This window comes from Penicillium citrinum (genome assembly GCF_028827155.1).
Source record: "Penicillium citrinum strain IBT 23319 chromosome Unknown utg000002l:1.0-3833315.0:1.0-3834789.0, whole genome shotgun sequence".
Classification (NCBI taxonomy): domain Eukaryota; kingdom Fungi; phylum Ascomycota; class Eurotiomycetes; order Eurotiales; family Aspergillaceae; genus Penicillium; species Penicillium citrinum.
In genome coordinates, this window is record NW_026622687.1 from 3,433,867 (window position 1) to 3,457,391 (window position 23,525).

Genomic DNA, 23,525 nt, shown 5'->3' on the forward strand with positions numbered 1-23,525 from the left:
TCCTCGTTATCATTTATCTCTGTCCACCATTTCCACCGGCTTGTCCTTGTCCTTGTCCTTGTCCTTGTCCTTGTCCTTGACTTTGACTTTGACTCGGAGGAGGCGGCGGTTCCTCTGCAATCCTTCGTACGAGAGAAACAGGCACGAAGGCATTATCCAACATTCCCTTTTCCTCAAGGACACGAACAAGTTCATCACCTTCTCGATCAAAATATAATGCCCATTGCCCCTCTTCTTCCTCGACCGCGTAGAATGCATCCTTTTCCTCGAGCAATATCGTCTTCTCATCCTCTGTCCAATCCCAAGGTCCGACAACATGCTCCACGCTCTGCGTACGGTTCCCATATTTCAACTCGTGCGTGTTTTTATCTGCATATACCCAATTTAAGAGCGGTGGATTGGCCGAGACGTAAGTTGGTAATCCCAAGCCCCGTTGTAGATGCTTTGTTTCGTCAAGTTCGGGGTATTCGATGTAGAATGCTAGTGCGGTGAAGGAAGGGTGAATGCGGTCTCTTGGATTTACCAAATCAAGGTAGACCTGTTTTGCTTCGGTTAGTACTCACGCTTCGGAGAACTTGTCCCCGGTCTTCGTTATAGAGAACACACCTTCTCGTTTCGAACTACCACCCTCCTCCCATTTATATCACGGTCGTCATCTGTGTCACCTTCGCAGATAGACTCAATGTTGAATTTGACCATGCGCCGAGCATCTTCTTTGCGTTGATTCGACTTGCGTTGCTCGCTGACTCCGAACGCAACGCCTGTGACGGTTGGGATCGAGGCGAGAGTTAACAGGCCGATTACCATGACGCCTGTAGCTGAGAATGATATATATTTGTGTGTATTTGCGCGTATGCTTTATCGTTCACATATATATCGCAGTTGTGCTGCTCTTTTCAGACGTTGAGCAAGTTGAAATTCATGGATACCACTGCGATATACATTCTAGCCGCAGGATGTATTGAAATAGAAATCACGCGACGACCAGGCTGGGTTCATTGAGATATGTTGAAATCATGGAAGAAGCGTGGACTGCGAGAATCTTCGCAAGAGAAAGAAAAGGTGGAGAGTTGTGGCTAACCGACGTCATCGACCAAGCCCCACGGGGGTCGTGCGGCCACATTCTTCTCCGACTTCAACTTCAACTTCAACCGTCCCCTTACCCTAAGTTGTCCTTGAACTTGGACTTCATTATTTACATCTATGTCACCAATTTATATTGGGAAGAAATGGTCGCAAATTGGAATGCTAACATATTTAATCTATCTCGATGCATTCACTCAATAGCCTTGTCTATATCTAGGCTCTGTCTAGCATCTATCGTGTATCGTCTATTCGTGATTTCATATCCGCCTCGCGGATGAGAAAAAGCTTCCGTTTCAGCCAATTATACCCTCTCGCTCCATCCCCAGATGGACCACCAGCATTTCACGGCCAGGGCCTCACCGCTTGAACTCTCCCAATCATCATAACCGATTTCCTCGCCCTCCTCGACAACCGCCAGCCCAAGATTCCCCATGCGCTCACGAAACTCCTGTACTTGAGGAAGGTATGCATCTCGCAGGGGCATTTCAGTAACAACCCGTGCATCGAGGCCACGACTTAGCCATGGCCCGATCGTATCGACGAGCAGTTTGGGATGAAGAGGAGAGTACAGTGGGTCGGCGGCGAGGATGATATCGAATCTTTCTTCAGCGGTGGGGAGGGGACTTGGAGTTATGGACCAATCTAGCACACCTGTTGTCACATTTGCCTCAGTTTTGTTCATGAGTTCGACGTTTAAAGAGGCGTTGTGGGCTAGGTTGGGCACAATCTCGGGTAGATCGGTCAGATGGATAGTGGCAGATTTGCCCTTCAATGCAGCAAAGGACAATCCAACAAGGCCTGTTCCCGAGCCAAGTTCTAACGCTCGAAGTCTTTTATCATTTGTGGCTAATGGCTCGGTCGAGTTCGTCGGAACAAGTTCCGGTGGGGAGTCGAGAATTTTGTGCAGTCGACGGGAAAGAAGATAGGAAGAGACCCACGTCTTCATGCCCAGATTATCCGACGTGAGAGAGGGTTCGTGCAGGGTGAGTGTATAATCTTCGCCGGAGGAGGTGGGTATGTTGAAAATGCGCGACATGGCCGGCATGGCTACGGGATGCTATTAGCAACCTACATTCCCTACTAGGGCTATAACAAACTTACCAGTCCGACCAGAACGCTCACTGAGACGGGCTGAGGCCGCATCCCAGACTGCCTCCTGCAATTCCTCCGTGTCTAGCCATGAAAGGGGACTGGAGATGATAGAGGTGAGATATCGAGTCACCCCCTCGGGCCGCACCGCGGGGCCTTTGACAACATCGGCAGTTGTACCGAAAGACCGTGGCTGCAGAGTCAGCAGGGCCAAAGCCTTGAGCAACTCGGTCCCGGAAGGTTTCTTGTAGATTTGAGGCAAGTCGAGCACTGCGACGCTTATCAGTCCACTATCTTAGTGTTTCTACGGCTCACCCGTTCACTGTTCAGGGTGGGTATGGCAGGGATTGCTGTAGAGTTGATGGAAGTAAACATAGAAAGGCAGTACTAACCATGTAGAGGCTCGTCGGCAGTGGTACCGATCATTGTGGGCGTGTGTGTGTGCACCAGGTGTCCAGAGAATTCGCATTTCCCCGGAGAATTTCAATTTATCGGAGCGGCGGTGGCTATTCGCAACAAATCGGCGATTGCCCGCCACGCAGCAAGAAAAATCCCAATTTGGTAAGGCGTGTTTCCGATCCACGGCTCGCCATTGTGGCCTGGATTATTAGGTGGCGATATTCAATAGTTTACTAATTTGTCCTAATTTTGTCGAGTTCACCAGTAGTCACGCTAGCCAAGCAGAAAATTATTCCTGTTTCACTGTCTTGAAGAAAAGTTGAGCTTCATGTTAATTTTATGCGGTGATTTGATTTCAACTGTTTCGAGTTGGCTTGAGTAAAAGTCCGAATTATGAAGAATTAACCGACTACTGATGTTGGCCATGGCGCTGTTAAGCTCTGCAATCGAGCACAAAAGGAACGTGATCAATCATGTACATAGCCAAAGATTGTAGAACAACCAATCATCCGCTAGGGTAGACCACTCGAGCTATTGTATATTTATGGCTCAAGGTCTGGCTACATGAGCCGTCAATACTTTTCGGAGTGGTCATGGTTCCTTGCTTCGAATGGCGGTGTGGCAGATTCTATTTTTAAGTTATACTGCCGGAGATCACCTCAGCCACAAAGCGGGGTGGCTGCACCCCGCCAGCTTCAGCTTCAGCCGTAGCTTTAATTCTTCTTCCATCTTTTCTGCTCTCACATTCAATATGGCACCCCACGAAGGACTCGTCCACCCCAAAGAATATGATATCAAAGACAGTAATGTCGAGCTCATCGGGTCCGATATCGACCACCGCGTTAAATACAACTCCGCTATCACAGAGCCGGCCTGGAACAATGGGAAGATCGGCAAAGAACCGGGTCTCTTTATCTGGCGTATTGAGAATTTTGAAGTAATTCCATGGCCAAAGGAGAAGACAGGCGAATTCTATGATGGTGACAGCTTCATCGTGCTGTACTCTTACAAAGTCGGTGACGATAAACTCGGACATGATATCTTCTTCTGGCTCGGCAGCAAGACGACACAGGATGAAGCTGGAACCGCGGCTTACAAGACGGTCGAGCTTGATGAATTCCTTCATGGTGCAGCGACTCAACACAGGGAAGTCCAGGCACACCCTTCCGACGAATTCCTGGCTCTGTTCCGACACTACTCCATTCGTTCAGGTGGTGTTCGATCCGGCTTTAATCATGTCGAAACCGAGAGTCCGAAAGAAGTCACCACCTTGCTTCGCATCTTCAAGAACCCTGGTGCTGGTCGAACAATCATTGTGCATGAGGTGGAGCCTACTTGGCAGAGTCTCGACGATCAAGATGTTTTCATCTTGGATAAGGGCGAGAAGATTTGGGTTTGGCAGGGTAAGAACTGCAGCCCCATGGAGAAAGGCAAGGCTGCTCAAGTTGTCAATGACATGACTTTGGCAATGCATGTTCCTGTGGAGGTCATTTCACAATTGGAGTCAAGGAATAAGATTATTGTCGACCTTCTCGGTGGAAGAGATGTCACTCAATTGTCATTCCAGGCCAACCGTCCAGGCCGCTTCCACAAGAAAGAGAATGAGAGTTCTCCCTCATCGTCCAAGCTGTTCAGACTCTCTGACGCATCGGGACAACTCACTTTTGACCTTGTCAAAGATGGGCCAGTCCGCCGGACGGATCTTCATGGTGATGACGTCTTCCTTTATGATGCTGGCAGCAGGCTTTGGGTTTGGCAAGGACAAGATGCCAGTGAACGAGAGAAGGCTCTGTGGCTCAAGGTTGCTCAGGCATATATTCGTCGACTCCAGGAAAGCCAGGCGGATTCTGAAGCTCCTTACACGCCTATCTCCAAGGTTGTTCAGGGATATGAAAGCCCTGCATTCCTGAAAGCATTTGCAGCATAAGAATCGCCCATGTAAATATAGATGAATATAAGATGTTTCCAATTAATGGTCGTTATTAACTGTATCGGGTTCCGTATTTACTGTAGATTGTAGCCCAATGTCCCATTGAGCAGCCTGAGTATATTATCCAATTTAAATTATGATCACTTGTGAGAACCCACGGCCGTCTATCTTCTCTTCTTCATTTCTACATCACCATCCCCATATCTTACTTTCATTTCCACTACTGATAAAGCTCGATCGAAGACACCATTCATTGGACCTCACTCAGATCAGTTTCCCCAAATCGATCTGGCCTGGAAATAGCCAGTTCCTGCCATCGGAATACCTTGATAGCACTAGCCGGGTTGGTTTGCAGGACTCGCGATGCGCATACACGCGTGTGCCTGTTCTATTCAAAGATTACAGGAGACCGCGATTATGCCTGGGCAAGTAAAGCTGCCATGCAAGGCTGAGAATAGGCCTTATACCTTAGATAGTCAGTGAGCGCTTTCGATGTTTCTAATTTACTTTCTTAGCATAGAAAAGCTCAATCGTGAACATTGGGGTAAACAACCAACGGCCACGTTTCCTCCAGATAATCATCGTTTGTTTTCTGGGTTCCCCATGGACTTTACATCAAAAGCACTCTTGTAAATCTCTTCCAAATTGAGGTTTGTACACAAACAAGCAGTTGCTAAGCTTTTGTGGAGGCATTCCACGTCATAGGGCTGGCTATGGGGCTGGGGGTTTATGACGTCGCTAGTCCGAAGCCACGTTTACTTTGAATGTGCTGGATATTTGGCACTGCATCAATTGTAACAATTTATCAAAACTATTAAGCAGTTTAATCTGAATCACTCCATTGCAGTTGAATCTCAAATTCAAGCGAAACGCAAGGTTTGGGCTGGGTTCATGTGCCGATGACGTCGGTGAGGGCAGCCAAACTTGTTCAGCCCTACAAGACGTACATACGTTTGATACCATTATAGAATGCCCAGCCGGACGCAGAACCAGGCATCAGTATTATTCCAACTCGGATTCGATGACACTCACTTCAGGGGAGGGTCCGCACCAAATTTCCTACAATATATCTCCACACGCTAAGATTCGAAGATTACCCTACAACGTCATTGTAGCTATGGACCAACCCATGGGAAAAGTCGAACACTTCAGTGATGGAACCATGGTCTTAATTCTTTTGGTATTTCCAGCTGCTGTCTTCGGCTTCTTTTCTTGGAGAACCTCCATTCCCCGACCATATCGTCTTCAAACCATGGTGACCAGCAAGGCACTCAAACTATGCAACAGCGCAGAGACCGTGACTTCAGAATTGGCAGCAGACCCTAGTCAGACTCCGTCATTATTATTTAAGCGTCTTTATGGGTCTCATCACCATCTGGGTCATCATGGGGCGCGTGACTCTAAAGTAACGCAAGAAGAGGCCGCCAAGTTCGACGCGGCGGATGCGCTCGAAAAGGCACGAGCCTGTGGGAAATGGGGCTCAACAGAAGCCAGCGAATTGTTTCTACAGGTGATATCACAATCACAAAGGACTAGCTATCCAAAAGAACAAATACTCACTGCCGTCAACATAGGTATACTACGATGCGCTTTCCGCTGTCGAAAAGAACCCCGAAGTCGGTGTTGTGTCACCTCCACTGATGGGAGCTACCGGTATCGTTCCTCTCACGATTGTCGCACCTTTGCCAGATCTATGTCGTCATCTTGCGAATTGTATCGTGCGAGCCAAGCACGAGATCTTCTTGGGAACAAATTTTTGGATTCACTCTGATGCATCAACATTGGTGACGAATGCGATCCGTGAGTTATCGAATCGAGCTGGTGAGCGTGGCGAGAAAATCGTAATGAAGATGGTCTACGATCGAGGAGATCCTCGACAGGTATGTAATATGCGTTGGTTGTTACGTGGAAAATGCATGCTAACTTTGTAGATCTGGGATAATCGATTAAGTGTCCACGAAGACAACTATACCAGCAGCCAAGTTCGCCTTCCTCATCCGAAGGAAATTCCAAATGTCGATCTTCAGGTCATCAACTTTCATAGGCCTTTACTGGGGACGTTTCACGCAAAGTTCACTGTTATCGATAGACAGATCGCTCTTCTGCAGAGTAGTAATATTCAAGATAATGATAATCTTGAGATGCTCGCCCATATTGAGGGACCCATCGTCGATTCATTCTATGACGCAGCTTTGCTATCATGGGGAAAACCACTCGAACCCTCTTTACCCCTTTTGAGTTCCCCATCTCCAAATGCACCAGTCCTTTGGTCTGTTAAGGACGAGAGAGAAGATTCTCAGCTTGACTCGCAAGGTCTACCAGAACACACGACCAAGGCTCCTCATTACGACGAATGTCTTGAGCTCGAGGCAAGAAGGGTGAACAGCAGCATAACTCCCCGCAGGGATGAGACTAGATCTCAAGCAGTGGCCCGCCATTTGAGTACGTGTCGGAAGCTTCTTCTATCGAGTCCACTGTTGACAGGCCCCTAGACACAACAATTCAAGCCGACACATTTGGCGATGCCCCAGATCCTGACCAAGATCCAACGATGATGCCTTACCTTATTTTACCTGATCATCGGCCCGTGCCTATGGCTCTTGTGAATCGGGAACCATATGGATGTAAGAGGTCTCCAAGTCTGAACTGCCAACCGTGAAGCTGAAAAAAAAAATCCAGCTCCCAATCATGGCAGCCACAATACACCGCAGAACAATGCCTGGATATCGGCCATAGATAACGCGAAGAAATCTATCTTGATTCAAACCCCCAACATGAACGCCGAACCACTCTTCCAGCCCCTCGTGAATGCTGCTCGTCGGGGTGTCATCGTATCTTGCTACCTATGTCTCGGATATAATGATGCTGGAGAGCTTCTTCCATTCCAGAACGGCACAAATGAGATGTTTGCTCACAAGCTATATGGCGCCCTCAAATCCCAAGAGGAGAAAAGCCGACTTCGCGTGCACTACTACGTGGGCAAGGACTTTACACGACCCATTCATAATTCGTTCAAGAAACGGAGCTGTCATATTAAATTAATGATTGTTGATGAGCAGGTTGCGATTCAAGGTATGTGGAGAAGGTCCTGCTCTGTGAACCTGACTGATAGACCTTTACTAGGAAATGGGAACTTGGATACACAGTCATTCTACCACAGCCAAGAGATCAATGTCTTGATTGATTCAAACTTGATCTGTAAGGCTTGGACTGAGCTTGTCAATCGCAACCAAAACACAGCTAAGTATGGTGCAGCGAGTAGTGAAGATGGCTGTTGGCATGATCCTTCGACCTCGGAGATACCAGAGGCATCGTTGGGGAATAACCCGGGTCACTTTTCCTTCTTGAAGGGTGCAGTTGGTGCGCTCAACCGGGTGAGGGGTGTTGGTGGATTCTGATATGTTTCGTACTGTTCGGAAATCTTGATTTTATTACTGGACTCCGAGTCCCTAGATCTGAATAGTAGTGGGTCACCATATATATATTCCACTACCTAGTGGAACTTATTTCATGTGAGATTTAAACTCATCTTCTGCCAGTGCTAGGTAGTGTTATACTAGTGTTAGTTTTGCATATTCGATTGTCATGATACAATGTACTTAGCTTACAGTCACTTGCAAAATTTACCTACTAGCCAGGTAGGTAGGTATCTGTATATCACAGGGTTGATGCTAAGGTAATTAACACTGAGTTGGAATTTATGCGTATCAAGGATCATAAATTTTTGGTTCGGCGCCTTTTATATAATAGCGTAGGCTAGTGGTATGATTCGCGCGTAAGGTAAAAAGCATAGACACGCGAGGGCCCCAGTTCGATCCCGGGCTCGGGCCATTATCTTTTTGTTTAGTCTTCTTGCTCTTTTTTTTTTTGCCAGTTTCTTTAGTATCTAAGGCATGAGTGATCCTACAATGTTGCAGGGTAGCCTGGACCTCATATCACAAAATCGCAATTCCATCCCAGCTAATAACATCATTCCAGGACAGAACCGACGATGACGGACATAGAAGGGTATATAGTATTTAGTCTATCTATCGTCAATCATGAATTCATTACACGTATCTCAAGTCAATGTCTAGTTCAGAGTAGCCTTAAAGCCCTGATAAGCTTGCTCAATATCAAAGGCCAGCTCTCGCGCTTGTTCCTCACTCAATTCTTCCGTTGCCCGCATCTGATTCAGCGCAATCAACCATTGGATGATCTTCCCGCGGTTCTCGAATTCCCCATCCGTCACTTTATTAACAGATTGGATGACTTCAGACAATAGTGGGTGTAGCGCATCCTTCGACACCATGTTCAATTTCAATGCGTCCAGGAATGTGATGAAATTCTCCGTGGCGGCCAGAATCAGACTACCTGATGCACCACCCGGCCCCGCTCCAGCGGTGGAAGTATTTGCTGCTGGTGTACTGTGCGAAGCTTGCTCGACCGTTGCGGGGAGACCGATACGAAGGCGCTCTGTAGCTCGAGGACATTCCAACTGTTATATGTAAGACTTGGGCTGAAGCGGAGGAAATGCGCAGACTGCTGGTGGACTTACCCCCCAGGATCGCTTAAATGTTTCCAAATCCACGAAGCTTTGTAATACAGACTCATCTCCCAAGCTTGATTTGTACTGCTTCAACAGCCTTGTGCATGTTTCTGTGTATTCTGTTTCGGTCACCACGTCCTTAATGTATGCCTTTTCTAACCCATCGAGCGTAACGATGATGCTATATATTTCGGCGAGAGATTCGTAAAGGTCGCGCTCCCCGGAACTGGAGACCAGTTTCACCTCCTATTGCAGGTCAGACAAGCATTTTCCGGACTGTGTTCGTGAATACATACCTCATCGAGGTTGATCGTGGCGGAGCGAGCGGGGTTTGGAGTGTAGCTGTAGGGAGTTGGCGCATAAGAGAGAGGACGCTGTGAATACATTTTGGCGACAGAGCAGCAGCAGAACTGGCCCAGCAGCTTTTACCAATCAATGAGTGTGCCAATTTCGAGCAGATGTAGCTATTCTCCGGGGTAAACTTGTAGTCCGCAGTTGATGCTTATCAGCAAAGGCGGTCGTGAAGGCGGTCAACAGGGACCCGCTGATCTGCCTCACGCCCGAATTTTTTTTCGCAGCGAAACCGCTCGTTGCTATCAAATACACAGCACTCTTCACAATGGGTACGAAAAAGTCTACTAAGAAGTTCGAACAACGGCATCTCAAGGATCAACTTGAGCGCCGTAAGTCGCATGCCAAGGTCAAGCAACGCCACCAGCAAAATGACAAGCGCAAGGAGCGAAGTGCCATGCGTCGCGAGGCCCATGAGGATGCCAACGAACCGGACGAGGAGCAGGTCAAGAAGCAGAATGCCTATGCCGAGATGAATGTCGACGACTTCTTCGCCGGCGGCTTTGATCTTCCTACCGACAAGAAGGCTAGCAAGAAGGACACCACCCCGAAAATTGGCAAGCGGAAGCGCACTGCGGACCAGCAGGACGAACAGGCCTCGGAGGCTAGTGATAACGACGATGACGATGCTAGCAGCGCCAATGCATTCGACGAACACAAGGATCAACTTGAGGCTTTGAAGGACAAGGATCCCGAATTCTATAAGTATCTGAAGGAAAACGATGCCGACCTGCTCGATTTCGGCGACCATGGTGATCTCGAGGAAGTCGACGACTTGAGCGAAGGCGAGCCAGTGGATGAGGAGGAGGGACCCGCGAAGAAAAAGAAGAAGAAAGGCAAGAAAGAGGAGGAAGAAGAGGAGACCGCAGACAATACATTGAGTATTCCCATGGTCAAGAAATGGGATGCTTTGATGAAGGAGCAATACTCGATCCGTGCCATGCGCCAGACTGTTCTCGCTTTCCGTGCTGCCGCTCTCGTCAACGAGGTCGAGGCCGAAGATCAAAAATACGCCATCAAAAGTCCCGAAGTCTACCATCAAGTCCTTGTGACCTCGCTGAATGTCGTTCCCAAGGTTCTCTCACACCACCTTCCCGTCAAAGAGACCGCTGGCGGCAAGATCAAGGTGTCGATGGATTCAAAGAAGTTCAAGACTCTTACCCCTCTGATCAAGTCCTACACCTCCTCAGTTCACCAGCTCCTGTTGAACCTATCTGATGCGTCCACTCTCAAAATGACTCTGTCCGCCATGGAGCCTATGCTGCCCTATCTTCTCCAGTTCCGCAAGGTCCTGAAGACATTGATCAAGACCGTCGTCGGAATTTGGTCTGATGTGACCACGGCCGATGCTACTCGCATCACTGCATTCATTCTTCTTCGCCGACTTATGGTTGTCGGCGACGCCGGTATCAAGGAGACCGTCTTGAAGGCAACCTACGAGGGCGTTGTCAAGGGTAGCCGTAATACGACTGTTCACACCCTTGCCGGAGTCAATTTGATGAAGAACTCTGCTGCTGAGATCTGGGGTATCGACCAGAATGTTTCATACACTGCCGGATTCAGCTTTATTCGCCAATTGGCCATGCACCTGCGCAGTAGCATCACCAACACCTCCAAGGAGTCGTACAAGACCATCTACAACTGGCAATATGTGCACTCGCTGGACTTCTGGTCACGCGTTCTCTCTCAGCACTGCGATGGCCTTGTTGAAGCGCAGGTTGGCAAACAGTCTGCTCTGCGCCCTCTCATCTACCCCGTGGTTCAAATCACTCTCGGTGCCATGCGCCTCATTCCTACCGCGCAGTACTTTCCCCCTCCGCTTCCAGATGACCCGGGCCCTGCTGCGCATTTCCCGTTCAACCGGTACTTATATCCCGCTCGGCTCTTCTCTGCTGGAGGTTCTCACTTCCGCTGAGATGCGCAAGCCCCCCCCAAGTCCAGTACTCTCCGACCCCTCGACTTCAACACCGCCATTCGTGCCCCGAAATCTTATTTGCGCTCGCGTACCTATCAGGATGGTGTCGGTGAGCAGGTCGCCGAACTCCTCTCCGAGTTCTTCGTTCTCTGGTCCAAGCACATTGCCTTCCCCGAGTTGTCTGTGCCTGTCATTGTCGCGCTCAAGCGTTGGTTGAAACAAGTTTCTGCCCGCTCGGGTGGTAACAAGAATGCCAAGATCAACCAGATGATCCTCCTGCTCGTGCAGAAGGTTGAAGCCAACTCTCGTTGGATTGAGGAACGTCGAGTCAACGTCACTTATACTCCCCGCAACCGCACAGAGGTAGAGACTTTCCTCAAGGGCGTCGAATGGGAAACTACCCCCATTGGTGCCTTTGTTAAAACACAGCGCAAACTCCGCGAGGAGCGTGCTGCTCTACTCGAGGAGGGACGCCGCGAGGAGGATAAGAGGCGCGAGGAGGCCAAGAAGAACGGTAATGACGATGAATTGATGGGTGATTTTGGCAGTGATGATGATAGTGAGGGCGAGGGCGAGATGGAAAGCGAGGACGAAGAGGAACTCGAGATGGAGGGAGAGAGTGAAGATGAGGATGAGGGTGAGATGGAGGAGGAGTAGAGGATGAATAGTTTTAATTTGTATATTTCATGTGTTCCATACCTATTGTCAGGTTGCATCAAAAGAATTCTAGGGTTGGCGTTTTGAAAACCATGTCAAATGTAGTTATCCAGCAAAATACACAGGATAACAGTAAAGATCAATTTAGCTATGCAGTTCTATCTCTAGCAATCGTAAACATCGTATCTATATAGGGGGGGAAAGATAGTAGCGAAAAAATAATATGCAGGAGTCGCTGTTTAAACAGAACCAACTGGCATCCTCTCATGTCCCCAAGCCCTTGTCTGCTCTCTTCTCAGCGCTGCATCCTCTTCTTCAGCCCACGCCAAAGACTCACTAGGTAACATAATAGCCTTGTCAATGGCAACAGGCAAGCCACGATGACGTCCGCGCAAGGCAACAGCTGCAAGAATCAACTTGCTAATAGTATGCCATGCACCACAGAAGGAATAATTCTTACCAGGATACCCGACACTGACACCGACACAACCGTAGGCAGAGACAACCTCGAAAATAATATTGAAGGTTGAAAACGCCACAGGTTGTTCCTTGAAGTGATCGGATTCCGCGATGGCAATGAAGAATACTGCCAGAGCTATCCACCAGATATCGTGACTTAATTGGGAGCGAAGCTGTTGATGGACGAAATAGCCACGCGAGGACTCTGTCAGGGTAGGTCGGCCCATATGATGGCGGATTAGGTCCATTAAAACATTACTGCGGCTTGTATTGGCCGGTTCACTTGTTTCATCGTTGGCGTAGATTCCCAGTGAGCGTTCTTCGTAGACATTCGTGTTGCGAATCGTCACTAGCACGGGATAAGCCGAGACGTACATCATCAATACGTATAGGACTAGCAATCCCTGTCGGAGATCAGCGATGGTCACGACGTAGAATCCTCCTGCTCGAACGGCCAGCGCTTGGAATAAACCGTCGAGTACTCGATATCCAGTTGGGAGTGCTTCTATTTCTTGATTTCCAATAGAAAGGAGTTCAAAGCCAGCCCAGTCGATACCGTTGAGAATGACGATGGTTCCGAGAAGGTACCAAGTGTGTCGTGCTGGAAAGAGATTTGTATAGACCCTTCTCGGATGTTTCAGAATGAAGTCTAGCGTAAGTCTCCAAGACTTCCACGCTGGTCGGTTCGGTAGCATCATTCGCATAGTCCAGATGATGAAGCGAAGAAAGCAAGGGTAGAGAGTATTTCCAGCGAGAATAAGCATTCCTAATGTGAGAAGAGGATAGGCACTAAGAAATGAATTAGAATGCGATTTTGGCGAGAAACCAAGGGAATTTGATACTCACTGCAATTGTAGAGCAGTCATGTTCTTATCCAGCAGAGACATACCACTATTCACAAAGGCCGAAACAGCAAAAAACGCCCCAGTCCAGAAGGGTGACAGTCCGTTTGTCAGCGATACCTCTGGATGATTCGCTTCTAACCATCCACCCACGCCAATGATACCGAGAAGCAAGAACATGACAAAATACAGCGAGACAACGACTGAAAGGAAGGAGACAGCCTTGTACTCGACACCACCGAGCTCTTCACGCTCGGCAGACGTCAGACCATGAAATTGAGAATTGCGCGAGACCCTCCCATCTGATGAAGTGAAAAGATTTTGTGTGCCGCGAATCATCTCCTTTAATTTGGAACCCGGGGTTTCATCTGGGCTGTATAGATGCAAAGGACCAGCAACATCTCGTGGATGATTTTGAAGATCCGGGCGAGCCCCAACCCCAGCCATGGGGAAAATAGGGTGGTGCCTATGATGTCTGGAGTGTAGATCTGCCATAGTGATCTGGTCGTCATCTATCCAGTGAACTTGATCATGTTGGGCAGACGATTCGGCTAGGGTTTCCTGGACGTCCACGGTGGCAGACTTCTTGCGTTGAGAATTCCTACTAGCGGCATCAATTTTTGAACCAGTCGTCTCGGATAGAGTATTCGGATTGCCCGTATGCAATTCGAATTCAGATGCACGCCTTGAAGCCTCGCGTTCATCCGAGACACGATTTAGCTTGGCTTCGAATGCCCGCTTACGCACCATCAAAACAGTGCTGGAGATGAGAATCGCGGAGCCAATTATTAACAAAATGAACAAAATAACTTGTTGAGCACTATTCAGTGTGGAGAGGTCGACCTGAATACTTTGTTTAGAATGTCTTCATTCACCTATAATATTTCCCCTCCACGCAATGACTTACAGTGTTCAAACCCGCGCCTGTCATTGCGCTCACGCAGAGGAAAATCGCATCAACATAGGCAACACTCTTCCACGGAGTAGATATGAGATAAAATATAAAACTGCTGATTAAACACGTCCCAATGAAATAGAGATAGTGTAAAGTCAAGAAATTAGCCGGTGGCAGTACTGCCTTGATAGCTCGCCCCAAGGGGGTACGCCACCCTCGAGCTGGAAATTATCAGCAGAAGTAACTCAAAAAAAAAAAACAAATGAGTTTCAAAGACATACGAATCAGTAAATTGTAAACCTTCATTCTGGCGTGGAAAAAAGAATGGCCGGCCTTAATTTGTGCTTTGGGTTCTTGAATGATATTTGTGGGCGTAATCAATACGTGAGACGTGACTTACGCCCGCGTGGACGAGGGTCGCGTTGAACACTGAACCCTCTAAAATCCACGAGCAAATCGTGTGAAGAGGGAAATCTCCATAATCGAAATTGAAGGAGGGGACACAATGCAAAATGTCCAAGCTTGTTTCACGCGCATTAAAGGCAAAAGTGGGTATGGCTTGAAATTTTTTAGGGACAAACGGTTGTCCCCACTCTAATTGGGCTTAGATAGGGCTGAGGATGGAGGAATGAATGAAATAATGAGAATCACACACGAGTATAGGGTTAGATTGGAATCTAGTCCTGCTAATTTCTGCAGGGATAGAATCTCGGAGAAATAATCTAGAAGAAGAACGAAGAAATAATAAGAGAAAAGTACGAAAATTGTGAAGAGAAAGTCGAATGCAAAGAACGGTGAGAAGGCTTGGCAAGACAATGAAGTATAAAAACGGATGATTTGGGATAATTGGAGATATTTAAAGGTTCGGCTAGTTCTATTCATATTCTCTATTCATATTATTCTTAAAATATATGCCCTACTAGGGCATGCATACTAGTAGTATGTGTAGAGAAGTATCATTTTACTACTAGGAATAATAGTACTATGTAGCAAATACACTGGTCCGTTATCATTTATTCTGTTCTACATTCTCTTCTATTAACGAACCCAATGACCACTCTTACCCCCGTGCTTTTCCAATAATCGTACTCCCCCAATAATCATCCCCTTGTCTACAGCCTTCAGCATATCATAAACCGTCAAAGCAGCTCCAGTGGCCGCCGTCATGGCCTCCATCTCCACTCCAGTCCGACCAAAACAACTAACAGTCGACATAATCTGCATGGAACCATACTCTGATTCTCCTCCCCGAGGCTCGACTAAGTCAACACTAACCTCGACCCCGGTAATTCCAATACCAGGATGACATAGTGGCACAAGATCTGGCGTTCGCTTGGCGGCCATGATCCCTGCAATCCGAGCAACACTGAAAACGTCGCCTTTATGAGTACCTTGACCCTTGCGAAGTAGTTCCCACGGCCGAAGATTTGAGAATAGTACTTCACAGGCAGCGGTGGCTTTGCGTGAAGTTTCGGGCTTTTTAGTGATTTGTGTCATGTGGACGGTTTGTGAGGGTGTGAGATGGGGAAGGTCAGGATCAGAGGCCGTAGGAAGAGAGTGTGATGTCTTGTTCTCTTCACTTCTCTCTGCATTTTTCTCTTCACTTGACGATGCGGCATTGTTACTCTGAGATCTTTGGCTGTGATATAAACGAGCTTGAGAAGATCCGGGAATTGAGGAGAAAAGATGAGGGGGTACTGTCTTCCAGGTGGAAGATAATACAGCTGAAGAAGATATTAGACCGGTTTTATACAGTGATGAGGAACCAGGATTTCTATCTATAGTGTGACCCGGAATATATCAGCAAAGGATTCATCAATTTGAAAACTTCAGTTCATAAGTACATGGTATCAAAATATCCACCAATGGCAAAGAAACACCAATTCCATGAAGATGCATCATAAATCATTCCAAGTCATTAGATAAGAAAAGAAGGTCAGGACTACCCACCAATGAGAATCATAGGGCGGTTTTTCATATTCTCCAATTGTCCCATCCCGGCATGCTTCGCCTTCTTGCGTTTCACGGCTGCACCAATGATGTCGAGAATCTCACGTTCCCGTTCGTTCACAAGACCTCCCTCATCGCTTAGATGGGCCGCAGACTGTACAGTCTCTAGTAGTCGAAGCTCCCGTAGTGCATCTTCGTCGATAGGCTGCCCGTCGTTCTCTCGGCGGATAATATCACGGAGAGAGACCTCTGCATTGCCGAAGAGACACACCTTGAGGTTTCCATCGCTTGTAATGCGTAGCCGATTACACGTGCCACAGAAGTTATGTGTCATGCTGGTGATAAATCCCATTTGACCTTGGAATCCGGGGACTTTGTAGGTTTTGCTGGTGTCATTCTTGTGGTCGGTGACCTTCTCGAGCGAAGGATATTTCTCCCGGATGACAGCCAGCATCTCTTGATATGAAAACATCTTGCCTTGGTTCCATTTGTTACCATCAAACGGCATATATTCGATGAAACGCACTTCGACCGGTTTCTCGCGGCCGAGTTCAACAAAGGGAATAATCTCGCGATCATTCATGCCGCGCATGACAACACAGTTGATCTTCAATTTGATCCCGGCACCGACTTTGTTCATTTCTAGAATCCGATCGATGCTCTTCATTACCGCCTCGAAACCCTTCCTTCTAGTCATGATCTGGTATTGGAACGGGTCCAACGTATCCAAACTCAGATTGACTCCCGTCAGCCCTGCCTCCACCATGGCATCTAGCTTCCGATGCAACGAGATTCCATTGGTAGTGAGACAAAGTTCACGGAGTCCGTCACGCCGTAGCTTACCAATATCCTGCATTAAAGGTACAATATCCTTTCGCACCGTCGGCTCGCCGCCTGTCAAACGGATCTTGGTAACACCTTGTGACACAAACAAGGATGATAGGTATACAATCTCCGGGGAGGTTAGCAGACGCGGCTGGGGCGATAGCTCGATGCCTTCCTCCGGCATACAATAAAGACAACGCAAGTTACATCGTTCGGTGACACTGATGCGAAGATAATCATGTTGACGATTAAAGGTATCGGTCAGGAACTCGGAGAAGGGTTTCGCGGATCTGAGTGCATTAAGTCGAGGAGTGGGTGGTGGAGGGATCTCCGCACTAGCAGGCGTAGGCGTAGGCGTAGGCACACCTCCACTCGCTCTCACCGTCGAAGATGAAGTCGCAGTGCTCTGCCACCGAACGGAGAGGAGCCGCCGGTTAAAGGCGGGTCGTCTGCACAGCATGGCGAGGGATATGATAATTAGGTACCAGGGGGAAACATCGCGGGGTAGGGGTGAAGAGAGGAATGCAAGGTTTATAAAGTGCTTATCGCATGGACTTCCCTTCAAAGTGGAGCGGCGGTCTTTCTTGACCGAAAAGGGACAGCCGCGGGGCAGAGTCACGTGAGTAACGGTGGACGCCGGCGGGCGAGTCAGGTGATCTCGTCCACTGATTATTACAGCAGTGTGACTATTGGTTAGTTATAGTTATGTTGTAGTAATTACATAGTAGGGTTAAGTATAGAGCAGTGAATAGATCGATGTTACATGGTACATTGAATAAAATCGAGATAACGGTAGAAACGAGAAGAATATCAAGAGGAACAATGTTCTCGACCAGTGTGATGAAGATGTCCTTCGGAAAGAATTCCGCTTTTTATAGAGGACAGCCCGCCACTGTGTAACATTCATAACAAGGCCCCCGGAATACTGTTAGCATTGTTACTGTTCTCAGTATTTCTGGCATGACCTGCACTGTTTGCGAGACAAAGCCCAACCGGACCCTTGGTACTGTGTCCGCCGTCTCTGATCTCCAAACTAGCTTGGTCCTCTCTCGGGCCGAGTTCAATATTGATCTTAGCATTTCCTCAGTGGGAGATGTCATAAAACAATTAGAACGAACGACTTAATTCAAATGCAAAAAGGTTCAGAGCTAAGGGTATATCATAGACCTGATTGTCCCCCGATAGCTCTTCGAGTTTCGCTAGTCGGACGTGGCCCGTTGGAGTTATTAAAATCACACCTGTGGACGATCATACTGTACGTGTTGTCTTTGATCCATATGTAGTGGGACCCCGAGACCTCATCGAAAATACTTGGAGTCCACCAGTCGATCTTGCTCCTGTTGGTAGTGACCCTTCACTCGAAGCTGGAAGCAAACATGTCCGTCATGTCGGATACATGACTCTTCTCTCTGCTACATTGACGATTCCAGTCCTAGTCCTGACCTGGGCTCCGCTCCCTAAGAGAGAGATAGAATATGCCTTGACTTCGCTTGCCTTGGCTACTATTGTCCAAGCCGCCATAGCAGGTCCTTTCTACCCGAAAGCTTTGAAGACTCTGGTGTTCTCCAAGGTTATAGAAATGGACTTATTGATCGTTTTGAGTACCAGTGCAGCCTATATCTTTTCAGTTGTCTCATTCAGGTATCTTGTGGCAAATAAGCCACTTTTAGCCGGCCAATTTTTCGAAACTAGTACTATATTGGTCACATTGATTATGTTGGTGGGTGTGTTGCCGCTCTTGCACGTCAGAGAGCAGTTAGTCCCTTTCTATCAGGTCACTTCAGGCATCGACCGCTATACTACTGCACGCTCCATCTCTGTTTGATAGCATATCATTCAACAAAAACGACTTTCTGTGGTATAGTAGCTAGTAGGATCATGAGGAGGGTCAATGATTGAATCTAATTCTTGTCATGGTTGAGATATTTCGGAGTATCATTATCGATCTACACTAATGTAGTTGGTACATCCGACAATAGCCCAGGCCACGAACTACCTACTTAGGTACCATTCAACATTTTCTGTACTCGCTTCGCCAGACTCCTCTCAAATTGCTCAACTCCATCCTTCTGCTCGAACATCTTTCCGGCCTTCAATACATATACAGAACGCCGGCGAGTAGTGGACTTCTCCTCATCCTCCTCTTCCAATCCTTCAAACTCTTCATCCAACTTATGCTCGATATCTCTCTTCCCCTCAATCACTGATCGTATTAGAAATCTATCGTGCGAAACAAGGACGATTGCACCATTAAACGAGGATAGCGCCGTCGCGAGGGCAGTCACAGTATGAAAATCCAGATGAGTAGTTATCTCATCGAGAACGAGAAGCTGTGGTGCACTCCATACAATCCGAGCTAGTGCTAGACGAACCTAACAGAAATCCTTATTTAGCAACATGATTGTGTGGGTGTAGAAGAGGGATTTACTTACCAACTGTCCACCTGATAGTTTATTGACTGGCACATCCGAGGCAATACGACCAGAAAGACCCATGGAAGAAAGTAACCCTCTCACAGCGCCCTCGTTCAAAGACCCTTCCACCTCAGCCATAAGTAAGCCTAGGGCAGTAAGGGAGGGCTCTCCCTTTCCACGTTCCTGAAGCTCCTCCACGGAATGTTGGCCATAGTAACCAACTTTCAGCCTTGGATGATTGGTGACCTTGCCCTTAGTAGGCAGGTTATTACCCATCAATACACGAACAAGACTAGATTTCCCGGAACCATTCAGGCCAAGAATACCAACTCTATCCCCAATATGAATCACGAGATTGATATCTTCCAGAATGACCCGATCATTCTTTCTATACTGGAATGACACACCCTCAAGAGAAACCAATGGCCCGGGGAATCGCAGCTCCGTCGCATCAGGCAGACTCATCGTTGCTCCTTTCTCATCTTGTGGAACTTCAATTTCAGCTCGACTGGACAAATGATATCCAACCAAGTCACGATTCAACTTGAATCGCCCACCATTGGCATTCACCTGTAAACCCATACGATCATCGACCTTTTTCTGCCGAGACTTAGCCTGACGAAGCTTATTATCATCATTGGTCTTTTTCCCGATCTTCATGTTATCCCGAATACTCGCTTCCATATGAGCGATTTGTCGCTCTTGTGCTTCTTTCATGCGACCCCAGTATAGCTTTTGTTCTTCGAAATCTTGTTCGTATGCAGCGAGATTTCCTTTGAAGTAATTGAGTTTCTGGTCACGGAGGATGACAATCTCTTCACAGACGGAATTGATGAAGTCGCGATCGTGCGAGACTAGAAGGATTGTTGTTTGTGAGGATTCGCTCATGGCTTGGAGATAATTCTCCAACCAGAGCACGCCGAGGAGATCTAGAAAATTTGTAGGTTCGTCGAGGATCATAATTTCTGGCTTTTGAATCAATACACTGGCAAGCATGCATCGCATTCGCCAACCGCCAGATAATGTCGATACTTTATTGTCGAGGGCGTCTTCTTTGAAGCCCAGGCCGAGAAGAACTTTTCGTGCCTCTTTCTCCATATCGGATATTTTCATCTTACTCTGTCAGATAGTAGTAGAAAGGAGAGTTGTAGTGACTTACATCTTCCAACTCAGTCTGTGCCGTTTGAAGTAGTTCAATCGCCGCTTGGGTATCAGCTTGTATTGCCTCGGGATCAATACTTTCGGGATCCTGGTCCATTCTTTTTCCGCCAAAAAAAAATTTAGAAAGCACCTTTTTCATATTTTCTGATTAAGTCGTACCTTTCTCGTGATGTTTCCAAGTTTGCCTCTGCTGCTTTGAGGTCTTTTCGAGCTTGCAAGCCCCTAGCACCACTTTTCAAGTTGGCATTCTTCTGTGCGAGAAATAACCTCTTTTTCGATTGATCATATTGGATTTCACGGATGGCTTTGACCGGATGTAGCGGGTCCTCCGTCTCTAAGCTCTTCGATAAAACTGGTCTGGTTAATCAAGGTTGGGAAACAGTGACTGGGTGGTTCTCACTGTCTGCGGTGCGAGTTGCATGATTCCTAGCCTCGTCGCTACTGAGGACAGATTCCAAAACACCCTTTTCAAGACTTAGGCCATCTGTACCTCCGGCGGTGTACTCCCCATCAGTCTGTTGGAGAATTGCAATGCGGGTTACGTGAGGGATGCCAGGGATGAGCTTCTCAGCCATTGCTCGGAGAAGAGCTGATCACAAGGATTATTAGCAAGACTAGAGGTAAAGCTGGAGATAATTTACGTACTGGATTTACCAGTCCCATTTCGGCCGAGCAGACCATAACGAACACCGGCTTTGAGACGCAGGTGGGCATCGTTAATGAGCTCCTTTCCTTGTGCTTTGGCCTTGGATTTGCCCTTCGCCTTGAGCTTAGATCCTTCATCTATAGACTCAGATGCTGGAGAGGCCACTGTAATCCCGAGCCCTTCTACATCGACCTGTTGGTTTATGATTCAGCTTAAAACAGCATCCAAATTGGGTGGTTAGGTCATAGTTGTAGCCCTACCTCGGCCGAAGGGTTTTCATCTAAAAGATGAAAGCGCGTCTGTTTGCAAGTTGCAAGAATTGTAGGAGCAGAGGTCATGATATTGTATATGAGATTTCACATTGAATGGTTTACAAGAGTGGATGTGGTTCATATATGTAATATCGGGGATGACCCATTGATATACTGCCGACCCTCCGGTTGACCTCGGATGGAGTCACATTGACTAACTACACAAGTATGGGACTACCCATTGGTATTCTCGGTTGCATAAGAGTCATTACTGAGCCACACCGACTCCACCGTGTCATTTTTTTTTCAAGTACCAGAATTATTTCAAGGATGAAGCGCGAGTCATTAAGGGAAACACGAAGTATCAATGCACAGTTCGCTTTTCGGGGTACTAAAATGGTTTAGGCTGGTGGGGCATTGGCATTGTTCATCGCTGGTTTATCCATGTACAATAGGGCAGAGCACAGTTGAACTGGAATGGCTTTTGAAAATCATTGAAAAAGAAGATACTCGGTAGCGAGTCCTTAATGCAAATTCCTGAATACATAATTGATCATATTCAATTGTTTGGTCAATCGATTCTGCTTGCTTCCAAACTCGATCCGCTCTTGGCGAACAAAAGTGAGACGTGGATAAGAGACTACACTTAGTCTCTGCTCATACAAACATCGAGCCACTTTTAAAGTGGTATATCATAATACTGCCTACCATGTCTGAACGTATGCGAGGCAGCCTTGGGTCAATAGATTTGTTTACAGCTTCTGTATGATCTTCGCTATGGGTGAACATTCCTGTTGAAGGCTTGCGATAGGTGGAGAATACCGCCGGTCTATTTATGAAACTGGCTTCATAACTTGAGCCTGGAAGAATTGATCGAGTAAAGACCAGTCTATAGCCTCAGAGCCATCGATCATATCAGACATGGTCTTCATGTACGGCAATTCAGCCCCAACACAGGGATCGTCAGGGGGTGGGATAACGTAACCATCGAAGATATTTGCGTCCGCTTGCCTCTCGGTCGCCTTTCGGATCATCAGATTCAGTGTCCTAGAAGCAAGGTCTGATTGCGGTGTTGGGCTTCTCTTCGCAGCCTAGATGTGCTGCGAGACCTGCAAAGCGTAGAATTTCTTTGCCGTAAAACTTTCGTTCCCTTCAATATTCGATATCTCCGGCGATTATGTCTCTATCTGAACCAAAAGATGTAAGTACACGACCATGAAAGCTAGAAGGCAGTCATGCTCTGTCAAAGTAGTAATCATCCAACGGTCTTCGTGAAGACGACCCCCCCCACAAGAGATGCTTTGTATATGTCGGCTTGACGGGCGAGAATTTCTAGGGTCGTTTCTAGACAGAGAAGCCGAGAAAACTCGAACTAGATGCTTTGTGGTTCGTTTTGAATATCTCGTCGATGGAGGATAACAATGCCCTTGAGATAGAGCAGCTCCAATGTGCATCTCTCCAGAATGATGCCCGAACTAGATAATGCCTGGTAACTCCTGGCGGCCCCCCTTCCATTCTATTGCTCACCTCGTCGCCGCTTTTGCTCACTGAATAGAATTGAGAGACAGCCATAACTGACTGAACTCATCAATGATCATTATACATAAGCAGTTTCCACTCACTGAGCCTGATCTGCACCCCCCGATTTGTTCAGTACCCACTGTGCGATCACTGACCCTGATCAAATGTCCCGACTTGTTTATTAAGCCAGTTTATCCAGGCAATATAAATAAGATCAATAGTTAGAACGCGATGTGTTAGTTTAACTGCTTTAATCAAGTTAGAGTTGCCCCCGGGTCGATTTTGATCTACTCTGCTGATTAAATTTGTAGCTGATTTAGTTCTCATAGGAAGATAGATAGATAGGTATTCATCTCGTATATTGGAAGGTTTAGAAGAACTATATAGCTGATAATTTCTTATATTGTAAGATCAGTAACAATATCGGCTTCTATTACGGATGCGCAATTGATCCAAAAATGTCTAGTATTGAGACCAGTATCGCCAGCCATGGATAGAATGCAGGATGATGGGGCGGTAGCCTGGAGACTAGACTATTTTAACGTTTCGTGCGAAGCTTGGATTCTTTTTTGTCAGGAACATTGTGGGTTAGTCTAAGATCCGTGT

At 47.3% G+C, this 23,525-nt stretch overlaps 9 protein-coding genes across 9 annotated transcripts; 3 read left to right on the forward strand and 6 right to left on the reverse strand.

Moving 5' to 3' along the window:
- Nucleotides 1–13: 13 nt before the first annotated feature.
- N7469_003098 (uncharacterized protein) lies at nucleotides 14–807 on the reverse strand (the record flags this gene model as incomplete). Its single annotated transcript, XM_056642018.1, has 2 exons — nucleotides 14–538; nucleotides 607–807. 2 exons carry the CDS (start codon nucleotides 805–807, stop codon nucleotides 14–16), a joined length of 726 nt encoding a protein of 241 aa, XP_056504512.1.
- Nucleotides 808–1,387: 580 nt separating this feature from the next.
- N7469_003099 (S-adenosylmethionine-dependent methyltransferase) lies at nucleotides 1,388–2,601 on the reverse strand (the record flags this gene model as incomplete). The annotated part of the gene is made up of 3 exons (XM_056642019.1): nucleotides 1,388–2,133; nucleotides 2,188–2,445; nucleotides 2,568–2,601. The coding sequence occupies 3 exons, from the start codon at nucleotides 2,599–2,601 to the stop codon at nucleotides 1,388–1,390; spliced, it is 1,038 nt and encodes a 345-aa protein (XP_056504513.1).
- Nucleotides 2,602–3,325: 724 nt separating this feature from the next.
- On the forward strand, nucleotides 3,326–4,501 carry N7469_003100 (gelsolin family protein; the record flags this gene model as incomplete). The annotated part of the gene is made up of 1 exon (XM_056642020.1): nucleotides 3,326–4,501. The coding sequence occupies one exon, from the start codon at nucleotides 3,326–3,328 to the stop codon at nucleotides 4,499–4,501; it is 1,176 nt and encodes a 391-aa protein (XP_056504514.1).
- A 1,255-nt stretch (nucleotides 4,502–5,756) lies between these two features.
- On the forward strand, nucleotides 5,757–7,902 carry N7469_003101 (IQ calmodulin-binding motif protein; the record flags this gene model as incomplete). Its single annotated transcript, XM_056642021.1, has 6 exons — nucleotides 5,757–6,014; nucleotides 6,079–6,384; nucleotides 6,436–6,946; nucleotides 6,997–7,128; nucleotides 7,184–7,576; nucleotides 7,628–7,902. 6 exons carry the CDS (start codon nucleotides 5,757–5,759, stop codon nucleotides 7,900–7,902), a joined length of 1,875 nt encoding a protein of 624 aa, XP_056504515.1.
- Nucleotides 7,903–8,576: 674 nt separating this feature from the next.
- On the reverse strand, nucleotides 8,577–9,418 carry N7469_003102 (ESCRT-I subunit protein VPS28; the record flags this gene model as incomplete). The annotated part of the gene is made up of 3 exons (XM_056642022.1): nucleotides 8,577–8,981; nucleotides 9,042–9,278; nucleotides 9,329–9,418. 3 exons carry the CDS (start codon nucleotides 9,416–9,418, stop codon nucleotides 8,577–8,579), a joined length of 732 nt encoding a protein of 243 aa, XP_056504516.1.
- Nucleotides 9,419–9,651: 233 nt separating this feature from the next.
- Nucleotides 9,652–11,955, forward strand: N7469_003103 (mRNA-binding ribosome synthesis protein NOC2; the record flags this gene model as incomplete). Its single annotated transcript, XM_056642023.1, has 2 exons — nucleotides 9,652–11,246; nucleotides 11,325–11,955. The coding sequence occupies 2 exons, from the start codon at nucleotides 9,652–9,654 to the stop codon at nucleotides 11,953–11,955; spliced, it is 2,226 nt and encodes a 741-aa protein (XP_056504517.1).
- Nucleotides 11,956–12,194: 239 nt separating this feature from the next.
- Nucleotides 12,195–14,457, reverse strand: N7469_003104 (uncharacterized protein; the record flags this gene model as incomplete). Its single annotated transcript, XM_056642024.1, has 4 exons — nucleotides 12,195–13,203; nucleotides 13,261–14,099; nucleotides 14,164–14,372; nucleotides 14,433–14,457. 4 exons carry the CDS (start codon nucleotides 14,455–14,457, stop codon nucleotides 12,195–12,197), a joined length of 2,082 nt encoding a protein of 693 aa, XP_056504518.1.
- Nucleotides 14,458–15,189: 732 nt separating this feature from the next.
- N7469_003105 (molybdopterin cofactor biosynthetic protein) lies at nucleotides 15,190–17,386 on the reverse strand (the record flags this gene model as incomplete). Its single annotated transcript, XM_056642025.1, has 2 exons — nucleotides 15,190–15,875; nucleotides 16,102–17,386. The coding sequence occupies 2 exons, from the start codon at nucleotides 17,384–17,386 to the stop codon at nucleotides 15,190–15,192; spliced, it is 1,971 nt and encodes a 656-aa protein (XP_056504519.1).
- Nucleotides 17,387–18,926: 1,540 nt separating this feature from the next.
- Nucleotides 18,927–21,485, reverse strand: N7469_003106 (ABC-F family ATP-binding cassette domain-containing protein; the record flags this gene model as incomplete). Its single annotated transcript, XM_056642026.1, has 7 exons — nucleotides 18,927–19,298; nucleotides 19,359–20,453; nucleotides 20,500–20,599; nucleotides 20,661–20,853; nucleotides 20,902–21,090; nucleotides 21,147–21,339; nucleotides 21,408–21,485. 7 exons carry the CDS (start codon nucleotides 21,483–21,485, stop codon nucleotides 18,927–18,929), a joined length of 2,220 nt encoding a protein of 739 aa, XP_056504520.1.
- Between the last annotated feature and the right edge of the window lie 2,040 nt (nucleotides 21,486–23,525).